This window comes from Girardinichthys multiradiatus, chromosome 8 (assembly GCF_021462225.1).
Source record: "Girardinichthys multiradiatus isolate DD_20200921_A chromosome 8, DD_fGirMul_XY1, whole genome shotgun sequence".
Lineage (NCBI taxonomy): Eukaryota > Metazoa > Chordata > Actinopteri > Cyprinodontiformes > Goodeidae > Girardinichthys > Girardinichthys multiradiatus.
This window is the reverse complement of record NC_061801.1, coordinates 23,162,958-23,176,694: the sequence shown is the minus strand read 5'-3', so window position 1 is coordinate 23,176,694 and position 13,737 is coordinate 23,162,958. Positions and strand designations below refer to the sequence as shown.

The window sequence follows — 13,737 nt, the reverse complement described above, 5'->3', positions numbered from 1 at the left end:
ATCAAAAGTAAAGAAGTGAACTCCTGCATTAATGCTGACTCTTGCACAACAACCTTTAATAGTGCAAAGTGAACTGCCCAGTGCCCTAAACATTTAAAAGCAGATAAATCCTGTACATGTCAGATTAAAGGAGCAGAAATGCACAAAATAGTTAAATATAGCTACAACATCTCAGTTCGAACAGAAATGTGCATTGAGCTTAAGAATAAATCTGTCTTCCTTACTTGTTTTTAGCACAAAGGAAATTTTGAACCACCTTAGTTTTGCTACCATAACTGAATGTGGTATATTTTTTATACAGTTTATTTCCAATACTACGTTGGCCATTAAAGATAGCAAGAATGCCTTTAGTCAATCTTGCGGACTGAAGTAGGATGTTGCATAATAGACAAAGAAAATTGCAACTTTAGACATCAGTAACTTCATTCAAGTAAAAATGCTCATAAATATTCTTTGAAATGTTGTTGGTATTCATGGGCGCCTGATCATCTTCTACAATAGGGATGCAAATTCACAAAACTTACAAGGAATATCTACGCTTTTAAATATGCAGTTTACCAAACACTTGTTTGTCTGATTCTTTAGTTGCCTGGACGGATAGAAAAATAACGTTGGTGATAAATAGCCATTACAATTTATCAGATTTAAATTTGACCAACACAACACATTTCACACGGTTGTTGTTTTATGTTATTATTAAAGAAAGGTACAGTTAAAATGGAAAACTTTGTGAATGACTAAGTACCCTTCTAAAAACCCTAGATACATTCAAACTGCATAAAATGCTTGAATAAACCTCAGTCGTAAGTTCGTATGTTTTACCCAAGCATTAGAACTTGGTGATACTTTCTCATGATATGAGCATGTAACTGAGGGTCCCCCTCAAAATGCAGTCATTGTTGAGCCCTTGTTGGGCTACTAAAAGTAACAAATGCACATTGAAAGCCTGAAAGATGACAAGTAAAATCTTAATAAAGATAAAATAAACAATTTCTAAAGTGATTATTCAGCCTGGTCTCTGTCCTTGTGCCTCTCATTTGAGTCTGTGGGCATGTTATACCACTGAGCAGGATGTAGTGGAAGAAAACTATCCAACTCAATGAGTCATACCTTTAAGAAAACAGTATATTTATCATTGATTTATCTGTTCTATGCTCTGTGTTAAGGTGTGATTACAATTTAATAAACAAAGTATCAGTCCATCCACGGCTCAGTCTGTTTGTAGGGTGGGAGCATAGAATCCATGTTCTGTCTGCAGCTTCCTCCAGCTGCCTCTGGGGTATCCCCGACTGCTCTGAGCCAACTGGGAGATATAATCTCTCCAGCAGGAGCTGCGTCAGGCCTGGGACTCCTCCACTGCTAAGGTATGTTACAGCAACAGCAGGAGCTGAATTTAAACTCTTCTATCTACTTTCATCTGGGAAGGCATAATGGCAAATGTACTAGCTATTACAGGCTTTTATTTTCTCTGAAGTTGATCAATTAAAAAGTAGATCAAGGTTGAAGTGTTGATATAAATCCTGTTAAGTAGTTACATTCACAGCTCCTAAATCGTATTCCCTTATTTTATGATGGTCTTAAGATTCAAATATTTTATACATATACTGTATATATTTGAGGTCCAACTATTGAAACTTCAGCAATCATTAAAATGTCTGTACAAGTTTCTGCCTTTCTGTCTTTGCTTCAGTGTGCAGCATATTTCACCCAGAGACTGCCTTCACAGAGAGAGATGTCACCATCACATCAGTTCTGCACACCAAATTCCCCAGATACAAACTGAACATGTGACACACTGCCTGTCTGAATGTGTCAGGCAGTGTGCCTAAATCAGGGACTTCCACCTGCTCTCGGCTGCTAAACCTAGCTATGCTGCAGCATGTCCTGGCACAGAGCAATCGTGTCAGCAACTTTCTGCAGTGAGACTTCCATGTGCATTACTTACTATGAATCACATTTTAGTCATTTTCAGGAGAAAGGTGTGGCTTTGATGCCTCTAACCAGTGGATGTTCTTGCATTAACTGTGCCCTGGGTAAGCCCCTCTTTCTGCTGCTCTCCCCAATCCTCTAAAAATGCCCAGTCTGAACAAAAAATAAAAATAATAATATATAATTTTCCACCAATGACAAAACGTATTCTCTTTGTTTCCACAAAGAGAATAAAGGTTTGAAAAATCTTAGATGTTAGCAGTGTAGAATAACCCAGATGATGTCTGATCAATATAGATATGAATGATTTTAAACTTAAGATGATCAAATTGAGTCTAAACTAACCTAAAAACCAGACATAACCTGTTGATTTAGCGCCGATTTAAAAGCCTTGAATCAGATAACAATCAGGCTCTTGTAGGGTACAGCAATGTTTCTTCTAGTAACTACACTATGAGCAACACAGAAGGTGTAAATTCCCAAACACAGGATATCCATATAAGGAATAAAAAATAAGTTTGTGAGTAACTGACATCTATTGTATTTTTTGCATTGTGGAACTCACCTGTGGTTTGCCATCCTGGGCAAATATCCAAATCACCCAAATCCAAAACTGCTACCGCATCTAAGCGATGTAATGGTTTTTAAAATGACACTACTTTGATGGCAAAGCGGTTCCCAGCCGTTAGCATATTCATTGTGTTTCAATGCATTTGAAACAGCGCTATGTCAGAGATGTGAGGAATGTTGCATCCTCATCGCCTGGAAAAGTGGGCAGAGTGAGCTGTGAAAGAGATCTATATTGCCTGAAGCAACAAGTTGAACTGTCATCACACCCACCCCTCGTTTTACTCTGTTTCAGTCTCTCTGTCTGTCTCCCACGATGACAACACTGTTACACAGCATGACATGAACACACACACACACACCTCTCCTCACTCAGGGAGAGACAGAGCGCTAACCTCTGGACACCATTCACATGCTCTGCTTCTCTTTTACAGACTCACACCATCGGCCTGCTGTTGGAATATCAAGGCTTAACAAATACTACATCACATGAAAGTCAGTCACGCTGCCTCACAGAATGACATAACCACACATGCACTATTACCAACACATAGAACATCCTGGAAATAATGTGTGTGTATAGTTTCTTACCTGCTGCCCAAAGATTTCTCTTCCAGTTTATGTGGCTTAAAGAACCATTTTCCAACCCTCACAAACCCCTTATCCGTCAGACATCTGGAGCATTGAGTAAAAGAAAAAAGTCACAATTAAAAAAAAAAAAAAATCACTTTTTTCATATTAACGTCTATACATGATTAAAGAAAGATCTACTGTCAGGGAGTGTCACCTTTTGGACTCTGTGTTGGCTTTGTTTTGTTTTCTCCTCAGTTATTTTGAGTGTTAGGTTGTGTTTCTCTCCCTCCTCGTTCATAGCTCCTTTAGTTAGTGTTATCTTTCTTAGTTATGACTTACTATGATTTTCTCTTTGTTGTCATTATTGCTATTATCTTTATTATTATTATGATTATTATTGTGGTCTGTTTATCTTATTTCTCCAGCCCTCTGGTTAGGTTGTGTTTACTTATTGTTTACATTTTGTTTGTTTACATCCTGGTCCTCATGTTCTCTGCTTCCCTTCCTGTCAGTTCAGTCTGTGTTGTGTTAGGTTTTGTTACTCTGTAATCTGGTTTGCTTTATGGGTTCCTCGTTCGTTCTTAGGTTATGGTGTTTCTTCTGTTCGCTCTAGTTTCTCGGTTCATGATCATTCTTTACTCTCATGCTTCATTTGGTTATTTGTTTGTAGCTTCATTTTGGTATTGTTTATTAGTCCCTCATCATGTTTTAATCTATGTATTGTTTTCACCTGTTCCCTCTGCCTTCCTGCTTCCTTGTCACACCTTTTCTTAGTTCCTTGATTACCTGCCTTTGTTCTCGCTCTGTATATTAGTTGGTTTTGTTTTCATTGTCCTTTGCTGGTTCCTCATTTCACACCCGATCACAACCCCTAATTAAGTTCAGCCTTTGCTACGTTACGTTCCTGCAGTGGTACACGTAAGTTTTGGACTATTTCATGCTTGTACCTGCAGTGAGTTTTGTTACGTTTAGCTTCCTGTGAATAAAACTGAAGACTGTTTGAAATGCTGTTGCCAAGCTCTTGCTTGCACTTCGGTCCACCCCAAAACCACAATGTGACACCTACATGAAAGCTAAGCTCTCCACAAATTTAATTTAATTAAAATTTCACTAAGTAAAAGTTTGTATTTTGAGCAAAATTAAGATAAGTCATATTGTCTGCAAATTTGCTATCCAAAAAAATGTTTTGGAGTTTCTAACATTTCTTTTCGAATTCTGCTAGTTAAAATCAAAAAATCAGAGCACATCAAAGTCTAGGTACATGCTATCAATTTGGTAGTCCCATGATTACTGAAAGTGCTTGTCACTATGTGCAGGAAATCTTCTAGGTTGATGAATAGCAATACGTACATCCTAAATTGTGAATCAGTATTGCCCTTCATTTCCAATCGAATCTATCATTATTAATAATTCTCAAAGGTAGGTTACCACATCATCTAAAATATGTCTACCATCAGGACATAAACTCTGTAGTCTCTGACTGTGTATCTGTAAAACAAGCAGTGAATTAATGTTAGAGCTTTAAAATGCTACTTTGTGTTTTAACGTAACGTCTATAGAAACACCAATTATTTAGGTCAACTTAACTTTTCTCTCATTTTTACCTCTATTTCATACCTATACATTACAATACAATACTTATATATTATTGCAAATTAAATCCCCTTAGAGAGTCATAACATTTTTTTTTTTATCTAATCTCTGTTTGGGACAAGTGACTCATGAAATATGAGATTATAATTCCTGAGAAAACTAAAATAGGTCTAAGAAGCCTCCTTTTGGTAGATTAGAGTTATTTAAAATATATAAGAACATTTCTTTACAGCAGACTATTAGCATATAACAGACAATTCATTTTAAGTATAGTTTGTAATAGCTGGTACCAAATGTCTCTAATGCGGGTACAAATTGATGTGGTCGATATTAAACACATCCCATGGCAGAGGGATTCGTTGGGGTATGAAATAACCAACCAGCATCCAACACAGAGACACAGCTAGTGTAGAGGTCATCTGGAAATATGTCACTTTAATATCAGTTTGAGGCAATTCATTAGCCAAAACACAAACTTAAGGCTTTTTCACCTGAAAAGACATGCCCCTTTTGAAAGCTAGCTTGGCCTTTTATCACTTAACCACCGAAGAGGACACATTGGTAAATGCAGTGAGGTTATATTAAGAAAACCAACATCTGGAACATCAAGTGAGAATAGCTTTATTAGTTAAAATGGTGCTGCTCCTGAAATTACATTTCAAGTCATTGGTGGGTCACCTTCAGTCCTTAAAAAGACACACGGATCCTGACCTAGATTCTGACTGGAAAGTATCTTCTGAAATTGGCTAAAGTGTCAGGTGAGTTTTATTTTTTAGAATTTTACAGTTTTCTACAAATGCTATGTTTTATTTTTGCACATCTTTGGTTGTTGTTCTAATATGGTTTCAGACTTTAAACCTATATGATTGTGATATCCATTTTACAGCAATTTGAGTCATTTAATAGGTAAGATCTTTAAACTGTTAAAGATTTTGCTCTGTAACACTGTATTGTTATGTTTTTATTACTTTAACAGATATTTTGATGGCAGAGTTTCATTTTTCCATTTGACTGGGATGTTTATGTTTTATATAAAAGTTAAAAGCTAAAAAATATTTGATGTCTAGAGATACTGATTCTAGAACAATTTGAGAATCAATAGTAAGATCTTTAATTTTTATTATAGGAATTATCTACAATTTTTTAATACTTTAATAGCTGTTTTATTAGTGCTATGTATGATGTATGACCTTTATGTCTGTAGCCTATTTCTAATAATTAAAATTTCCTAATTTTACTCAGTAGTTTTCTTTGTATTTGGAATTAAATATCACAACCTAGCTATTGGTATGGGTTGAATTTCTATTTCTTTTCTTCTTGTTCAGAAAATGTAAATATTGTTGAAGCACTTTTATAAATGTAACTGTCACTGGACAGTAAAACTATAAAAATATGTTTTCAGGGTATTCAAGTCATAATTGAGTATTTGAAAATGTGTACACCCATCCATACAGACTATAAAGCTGGTGTAATCCAGCAGCGAACTCATTGACACAATTTTTAGATATATTAAATAATGGATTGCTCTGTTTTACTTCTTGTAAGATTAATTTCTTTTCCGAGATGATCTCTTTACTTTATTTTGAACACAACCAAATGTAAAAGCCTAATATCCTGAGCACCTTTGGCATTTTTCAGAAAATGTTCAGAGCAGTTCTACTATGCCTGCTACAGAAACTTGTATTAATGCTTTTCATCACAGCCAACAGAGGCATGCACAGTAGGGGATGGGCCTTAATTTGAAATATGATCTGCTGTTCAAAGGATGAGGTTTCGCCACTAAATAAAACTTTAAAGTCTCTGTTCAAACTTTCTCACTGCATAGTTATTTTTACTCACATTAGGTGCAAATTTTCACATTGGCTGATCCAAACAGAAAAAGGCAGCATTAAATCCAGCAAACTGATAAGAATGACACCAGTGAATTAAATTTAACTGGCATAGTTGCCCACTATTATTCATTTAAGAGTAAAGGAGAAAACTACTGTAAATAATAAAATATTTAAAATGCATTAACACCTCCCCGTCAAGCCTACACATGGAGACCATAGGAATGCAAACTTTACCAGCTAAGATTCAGCTTTAAATAATTTGTATGCATCCGAAAAGGACATGAAGAGAGTAAAGTAGTAAAAGACTGAAAAAGAGCACAGAAGTGCTGGATAAGGAGGCCTTTTTCTACAGCGAACAAAACCTAGTATTATTTGGGGCAATTTTACTAATACTGTGTATTTGTCATTTATCATTACTGATGTATTACTTTTATTTCTATGCACTTTTAAAATAACAGTGGAACCAGTTATCACATAGTTCTTTCATGTGCTGATCTCTGAGCAGATTAAAGCTGTGGGATACTTTATATCTTCTAATAAATGATAATACACCCAAAAGCCTGCTGCACTGGCTCATAAATCTTTCCCCATAAATCTGGTGGAAGACATTTCCCTTTATTGACTCAACAAAACGTCTGTGTCTCATTAGTTGATTTCCTTCAGACACTGAGCACCTTCTTGTAATGAAACATATCGCTGAGCGCCTGAGCCGAGCTATCTTAACAAACACATCAGACTCATAATGGGAAAAACATATTTATAGCAATTAACTTCACTTCTAATTTAATTGCATTGTTTTCCCAATATATTAATAAAAGTATCACTGAAATTCAGCAACCTTTACAAAGCGTTTATCTTTATATAACATCATGGGACCCTTATTAGATGCATTTGTGTAGCACATTGCAGTTGTACAAAAGCAAAGCAAAAGTGATCCCTCTAGTGTTGAAACAGTAAGCTATAAAAGGAGTCAGCTCCAAGGTAATAAGAAGGTTAATTCTGCCTTTCCCCTGTGATGATCACTGAGGCTTAACTTAATAGAGAGCAAATATGTGCTGCTTCATTTAACAGATGGCTACGACTCAGAAAGGAGAGCTTTGGGTGCTTGAGCAAGTGATTCAACGCACAGATTATAATTTTATTAAGATGAAATTTAGGACAGAAAAGGTTGCATATATGTTTAACTTTTAGCTTTCTTGTTCCGACTGCTGAAATAAGTCAAGTCAAGTTTATTTATATAGCGCTTTTCAGCAACAAGGCACTCAAGGCGCTGTACATACGGAAAAACATTACTATGATACGGAAAATCAAACAACAGAGGTAATTTAAAAAAAATAAATTAATAAAATAAAGAGAATAGAATGATGGATAAGAAAATGAAAGGAAAATTGTACTGAAAACGTAACTAATAATGATTAGATGGCATAGTCAAAGGCCACTCTAACCAAATAGGTTTTTAATCTAAAGTAACTTAGGGTTTCGGCGATTTACAGTTTTCTGGGAAATCGAGAGCTTCACTTTCGGCTCAGCTCTCTCTTCACCACAACGGACCGGCACAGTGCCCCCATTGCTGCAGCAGCCGCACCGATCCGTCTGTTGATCTCCCGCTCCATTATTCCCTCACTCATGAACAAGACCCTGAGATACTTGAACTCCTCCACTTGAGGCAGGAACTCCCCTCCAACCTGAAGAGGACAAGCCACCCTTTTCCGGTCGAGAACCACGGCCTTGGACTTGGAGGAGCTGATCTTCATCCCAGCCGCTTCACACTCGGCTGCGAACCGCCCCAGCGCATGTTGTAGGTATTGGCTAGAGGGGGCCAGCAGGACCACGTCATCCACAAAAAGAAGAGACAAAATCCACTGGTCCCCAAACCAGACCCTGTCTGGCCCTTGGCTGCACCTAGAAATCCTGTCCATAAAAGTTATGAACAGGACTGGTGACAAAGGGCAGCCCTGCCGGAGTCCAACATGCACAGGGAACAGCTCCGACTTAGTGCCGGCAATGCGGACCAAACTCGTACTCCGCTTGTACAGACCGGATGGCCCCTAATAAAGGGCCCCCGATTCCATACTCCTGGAGCACCCCTCACAGGGCACCACGACGGACACAGTCAAATGCCTTCTCCAGGTCCACAAAATACATGTGTACCGGTTGGGCAAACTCCCATGAACCCTCGAGTACCCTGTAAAGGGTATAGAGCTGGTCCAGTGTTCGGGATGAAAACCACACTGCTCCTCCTGAAGCCGAGGTTCGACCATCGGCCGGACTCTCCTCTCCAGTACCCTGGCGTAGGCCTTACCAGGGAGGCTGAGGAGTGTGATCCCCCTGTAGTTGGAACACACCCTCCGGTCACCCTTCTTATGAAGGGGGACCACCACCCCAGTCTGCTAGTCCAGAAGCACTGTCCCCGAACGCCACGCAATGTTGAAGAGGCGTGTCAACCATGACAGCCCTACAATATCCAGAGACTTGAGGTACTCAGAGCGGATCTCATCCACCCCTGAAAACCCTGCCACTGCGGAGCTTTTTAACGACCTCGGTGACTTCAGCCTGGGCGATGAAAGAGTCTAACCCTGAGTCCCCAGCCTCTGTTTCCACCAGGGAATGCCTGATGGCAGGATTGAGGAGATCCTCAAAGTACTCCTCCTACCGCCCAATAATGTCCCCAGTTGAGGTCAGCAGTTTCCCACCCCCACTATAAACAGTGTTGGCGACGCACTGCTTCCCCCTTCTGAGGCGCCGGACAGTTTGCCAGAATTGCTTCGAGGCCAACCGGTGGTCCTTCTCCATGGCCTCACCAAACTCTTCCCAGGCCCGGGTTTTTGCCTTTGCCACAGCCTGGGCCGTGGCAGTCTTGGCCTCACGGTACCCGTCAGCCGCCTCAGGAGTCCCACAAGCCAACCACAGCCAATAGGACTTCTTCTTCAGCTTGACAGCGTCCCTTACTGCCGTTGTCCACCACCGGGTTCGGGGATTGCCGCCACGACAGGCACCGCAGACCTTACGGCCGCAGCTACAGGCAGCAGCATCGACAATAGATGCGGAGAACATGGTCCACTGGATTTCGTCTCTTCTTTTTGTGGATGATATGGTCCTGCTGGCCCCCTCTAGCCAAGACCTACAGCATGCGCTGGGGCGGTTCGCAGCCGAGTGTGAGCGGCTGGGATGAGGATACGCTCCTCCAAGTCCGAGGCCATGGTACTCGACCAGAATAGGGTGGCTTGTCCTCTTCAGGTTGGAGGGGAGTTCCTGCCTCAAGTGGAGGAGTTTAAGTATCTCGGGGTCTTGTTCACGAGTGAGGGAAGAATGGAGCGGGAGATCGACAGACGGATCGGTGCGGCTGCCACAGTAATGGGGGCACTGTGCCGGTCCATTGTGGTGAAGAGAGAGCTGAGCCGAAAAGCAAAGCTCTCAATTTACCGGTCGGTCTACGTTCCTACCCTCACCTATGGCCATGAACTTTGGGTCATGACCGAAAGAACGAGATCCCGGATACAAGCGACTGAAAGGAGCTTCCTCCGTAGGGTGGCCGGGCACTCCGTTAGAGATAGGGTGAGGAGCTCGGCAATCCGGGAGGGGCTCGGAGTAGAGCCGCTGCTCCTCCACATCGAGTGGAGCCAGTTGAGGTGGCTCGGGCATCTATACCGGATGCCTCCTGGACGCCTTCCTTGGGAGGTGTTCCAGGGGACAGCCCAGGACACGCTGGAGGGACTATGTCTCTCGGCTGGCCTGGGAACGCCTTGGGCTCCCCCTGGAGGAGCTGGAGGAGGTGTCTGGAGAGAGGGACGTCGGGGCGTCTCTCCTGAGTCTGCTGCCCCCGCGACCCGGTCCCGGATAAGCGGAAGACGACGAGACGAGACGAGAGACGAGATTTCACTCACCTAAATTTTAAGTAAGTTAAATATAAGTTATTAAGAAAGTCATTGAGTTACTTCATCCAAGATGCCACTGTGGATAACAGCCTCCGTACTTCGCTCTGTTGTAATTTGTATGTTTTTGTTTGCTTATTCTGCTCTCTGCCATTCTGTGATCACTTACACCAGAGAGGAACTCCTAAACATCCTCTCTAGGCATTTTCCTCGATTTGTAATCGACCCCAGCCTCACTGAAATCTTAGTTGGTGGTTCAACAGCTCCCCATGGGATTTACTGGAGAAGCAGACAAACCACCTGGCGCTTAACCCATTCAAGACAGTGGAGATGAAAGTGGACTCCCTGCACTGCCTCCCCTCGCCATCCTCAACAATACAATGACTGCTGTGGATTACTTCCGGTTTCTAGAAACCACCTTTCTTGGGACATGAGCTGCTCCTCACACAACAACACTGTTCATAAGAAGGCCCAGCAGAGACTGTGTTTACAACAGCAACTTAAGAAGTACAAACTTCCCCAGGGGCTGCTGATCATTTTCTTTACTACCATTATTTAGTCAATTTAGTCTGTCCTGTGCACATGCATCACTGTGTGGTTTGGCTCATCCACAAAACAGGACAGGTGACCTTCTCTCGATCCAGGACTTGACCAGGTCTAGGGTCAGGAAAAGCTAATTTCTCTGCAGACCCCACACATCCTGCAAACAAACTGTTTAGACTTTTACCTTTGGGTCTGAATTTCAGAGCGCTATTTGCAAAAATCAGCCACCACAGACACAGCTTCTTCCCCCAGGCTGTCTCTCTAAAGAACACTTAACAATCAGAGTGCCCTGATTGATACCATGCATACTCGCACAATTTAACAATGTCTTTGTTTTTTTGTAAAAACACTGTATATATAAATATTTACAAATTTATATTTAGTTCCCTTTTATATTTCTGGAACTGAAATGTCCTAATTGAGAGTGAAACCCTAGCTAAATTAAATTAATACATTAATAAAGCTGATTCTGACTGATTTAGTTTTTGTTAATTAATGCAGTCATTAAATTTGTAAAATAGTATTAGCCCTAAGATATCCTAAAAAGCCTTAGGTTTTCCTTTCTGAAACCCTGTTTAACTATGGTAACTTCAAATTATAGGACAAGGGGATACTTTGTGACTCCCCCTGATATTCTGTACAGTGGTCATCAGTTTTACCTTTCCAGCAGGTTGTGTATGGCTTTGAAAAGGAGGGTCCTGCACTCGTAGGACAGTCCACACTCCCAAAGCCCCTCCTCAGCCACTGAAAGAGAAGGAAAAAAAAGAAACGTTATAATTTATTAGACTCACAGATAATATCATTTAGATGATGGTATCAGAAATTATGCTGATGTACACATACCACATCTGTGTGTGTGTGTGTGTGTGTGTGTGTGTGTGTGTGTGTGTGTGTGTGTGTGTGTGTTTGTGTGTGTGTGTGTGCGTGTACAGGGGTTGCTTGGCTGTACAGCTGTCACACTGACTGCACTGACATCCCAGTCAACCCCCCTTGCAGTTGTCAACCCTTGTTAGACAGACAGTGTGAGTGTGTCTGTTTTTGTATAGGTTGCTACACATGCCTGCGTGCTTAGATACCTACATGCACACAACTGTTTTAGCTGTTCTCCTTTGTAATTTTGGGAGTCTAACGGTTTAATATGCTTAAATCAACTTTGGCAAAGGCTTAAGCAGCGACTACACATGTCTCGTGAACTATTCTGCAGCCTCCCGATTTCTCAGACCTCTTCCTAAATCTACCCCAGCACCAACCCCCATATTTGCCCTCCCCCTAAAGAGGAGACACACACACACACATACACACTGACAAAAACATACACAGCGGCCAGTTAGCAGTGTTTCTCTTTGTTCTTCATCGTATACCTGCAGGGCTGCAGAAAAACTGGAAGACTGTGGGTGGGTGTTGTGTTTGCTGATAGGGTGGTGGCAAACAAACCAAGCATCACAGGAATACACAAGAAAAAAAGAAGGAATGAGAGGCAGAGAGGCAGTTCGCCTGGGGGATGGGTGGCATAAATCCCACTAGATGTTTTCTTTTTTTCCTTCTGCCTCTCTTTTAAAATCTCCTCCCTTATTTTTTTTTTTTTTTTTTTTTAGTATGTATTCCTTCCTCCTCTGCTGCTTTGTTAATACCCCCTCTCCTTGTTTTTGTCTTCTTCAAACCAAAGTGAATGAAATTTCCTTACTCGCCAGAATTACCCTGTAACCATGGAAACGCTGGCGGTGAGAACATGGCGCCCTGGCATTCAATTTCAACACTGGATTCCCTCCCTCCTTGCCACCCCCACCCTCCTCCCCTTCTCCTCCTTCCTCTGTTCTATTGCTCCCAACACCCCCTTTCCTACCCACCCCTCATTTACTCCTGCTTCAGGGCTCAGACAGGAAGCTCGCTCCAGCCAGCTCTTCCACAGCTGAGAGAGATACAGCGAGCACCATGAGCAGAATGCAAAGTCTCTGGAAAATTCAACTCATTAGCTCTCCCTGTCTCTACATCTTCTTCTTTCTCCTGCTCTTGAAAAAAAAAAACACCAACCTTTTTTTCATTACCAGCTCTCCTAGCTCCCTACAAGCCATCTTCATTCCCTCTTCCTGTGGCAGGCTAGGCAGTAAACTCCTGACCCCCCATTAGTCTAAATCTATGTAACTAACTTCTCACCCCTCCATCATTTCAGCACATCTTCTTAAGAAGAACTTAAAACCATGTTCTTACAGTGACTCCCGTAAGCAAGAAAAAATTTTCACATTTGCTCCCAAAAATTCCTGCTGCATTCAGTGTGTCACCAATCTCAATAAAGTGAAAGTAGCATATTTTTAGGAGTCACGTTTAATGTAGATTGCTTGTTTGTCTGTTTAAATCGCAGTTGTCAGCAAGCCAGCTCACTGCGCCATATCAATGCAAGGTGTGACAAATCACTGTAGCCAGAAATTAAGGTCAGGCATCCACAAGAACATCTGCACAAACACCACACAATAAATCATTATAAATATAGAAAAATTGAGTGTGAAATTATACATTTGTCTGATATTTCAAAGCAGTAATATCCCAAATGAGTGTGAAACTGACACCCCGTGAAACTGACATCTTTCCCAATTGTCAGCCGGTAACTGTCACATTTTTAGATGTTACCTCCAATTAATCAGAAGAGGCCAGGGAACGAGCAGGCTGTAAACACTTAATGCCCACCTAAGTGCAGTGGTGGTTTTTATAGTGTTACGATCAATCCGTCATCACAGACGGAGTTACATGAATGCAACTAAATATTGTAAAGGCACAGAATGCAGTATGCCCTGGTCTCTCTCATACTATTACCCCTCCCAAACACATTTCTT

The 13,737-nt window shown here is 41.1% G+C and overlaps 1 protein-coding gene across 2 annotated transcripts in view; it reads right to left on the bottom strand.

Annotated features, from left to right (window-relative positions):
• LOC124872455 (mediator of RNA polymerase II transcription subunit 13-like) overlaps positions 1-13,737 on the bottom strand; it is a 128,688-nt gene that overhangs the window by 36,509 nt on the left and 78,442 nt on the right. For both annotated transcript variants that reach the window (XM_047372477.1, XM_047372478.1), the window contains exons 3-4: positions 11,569-11,653; positions 3,088-3,171 (exon numbers count right to left, since the gene is read on the bottom strand). In XM_047372477.1, coding sequence (XP_047228433.1) covers positions 3,088-3,171; positions 11,569-11,653 — 169 coding nt within the window. The remainder of the gene's footprint in view (positions 1-3,087; positions 3,172-11,568; positions 11,654-13,737) is intronic.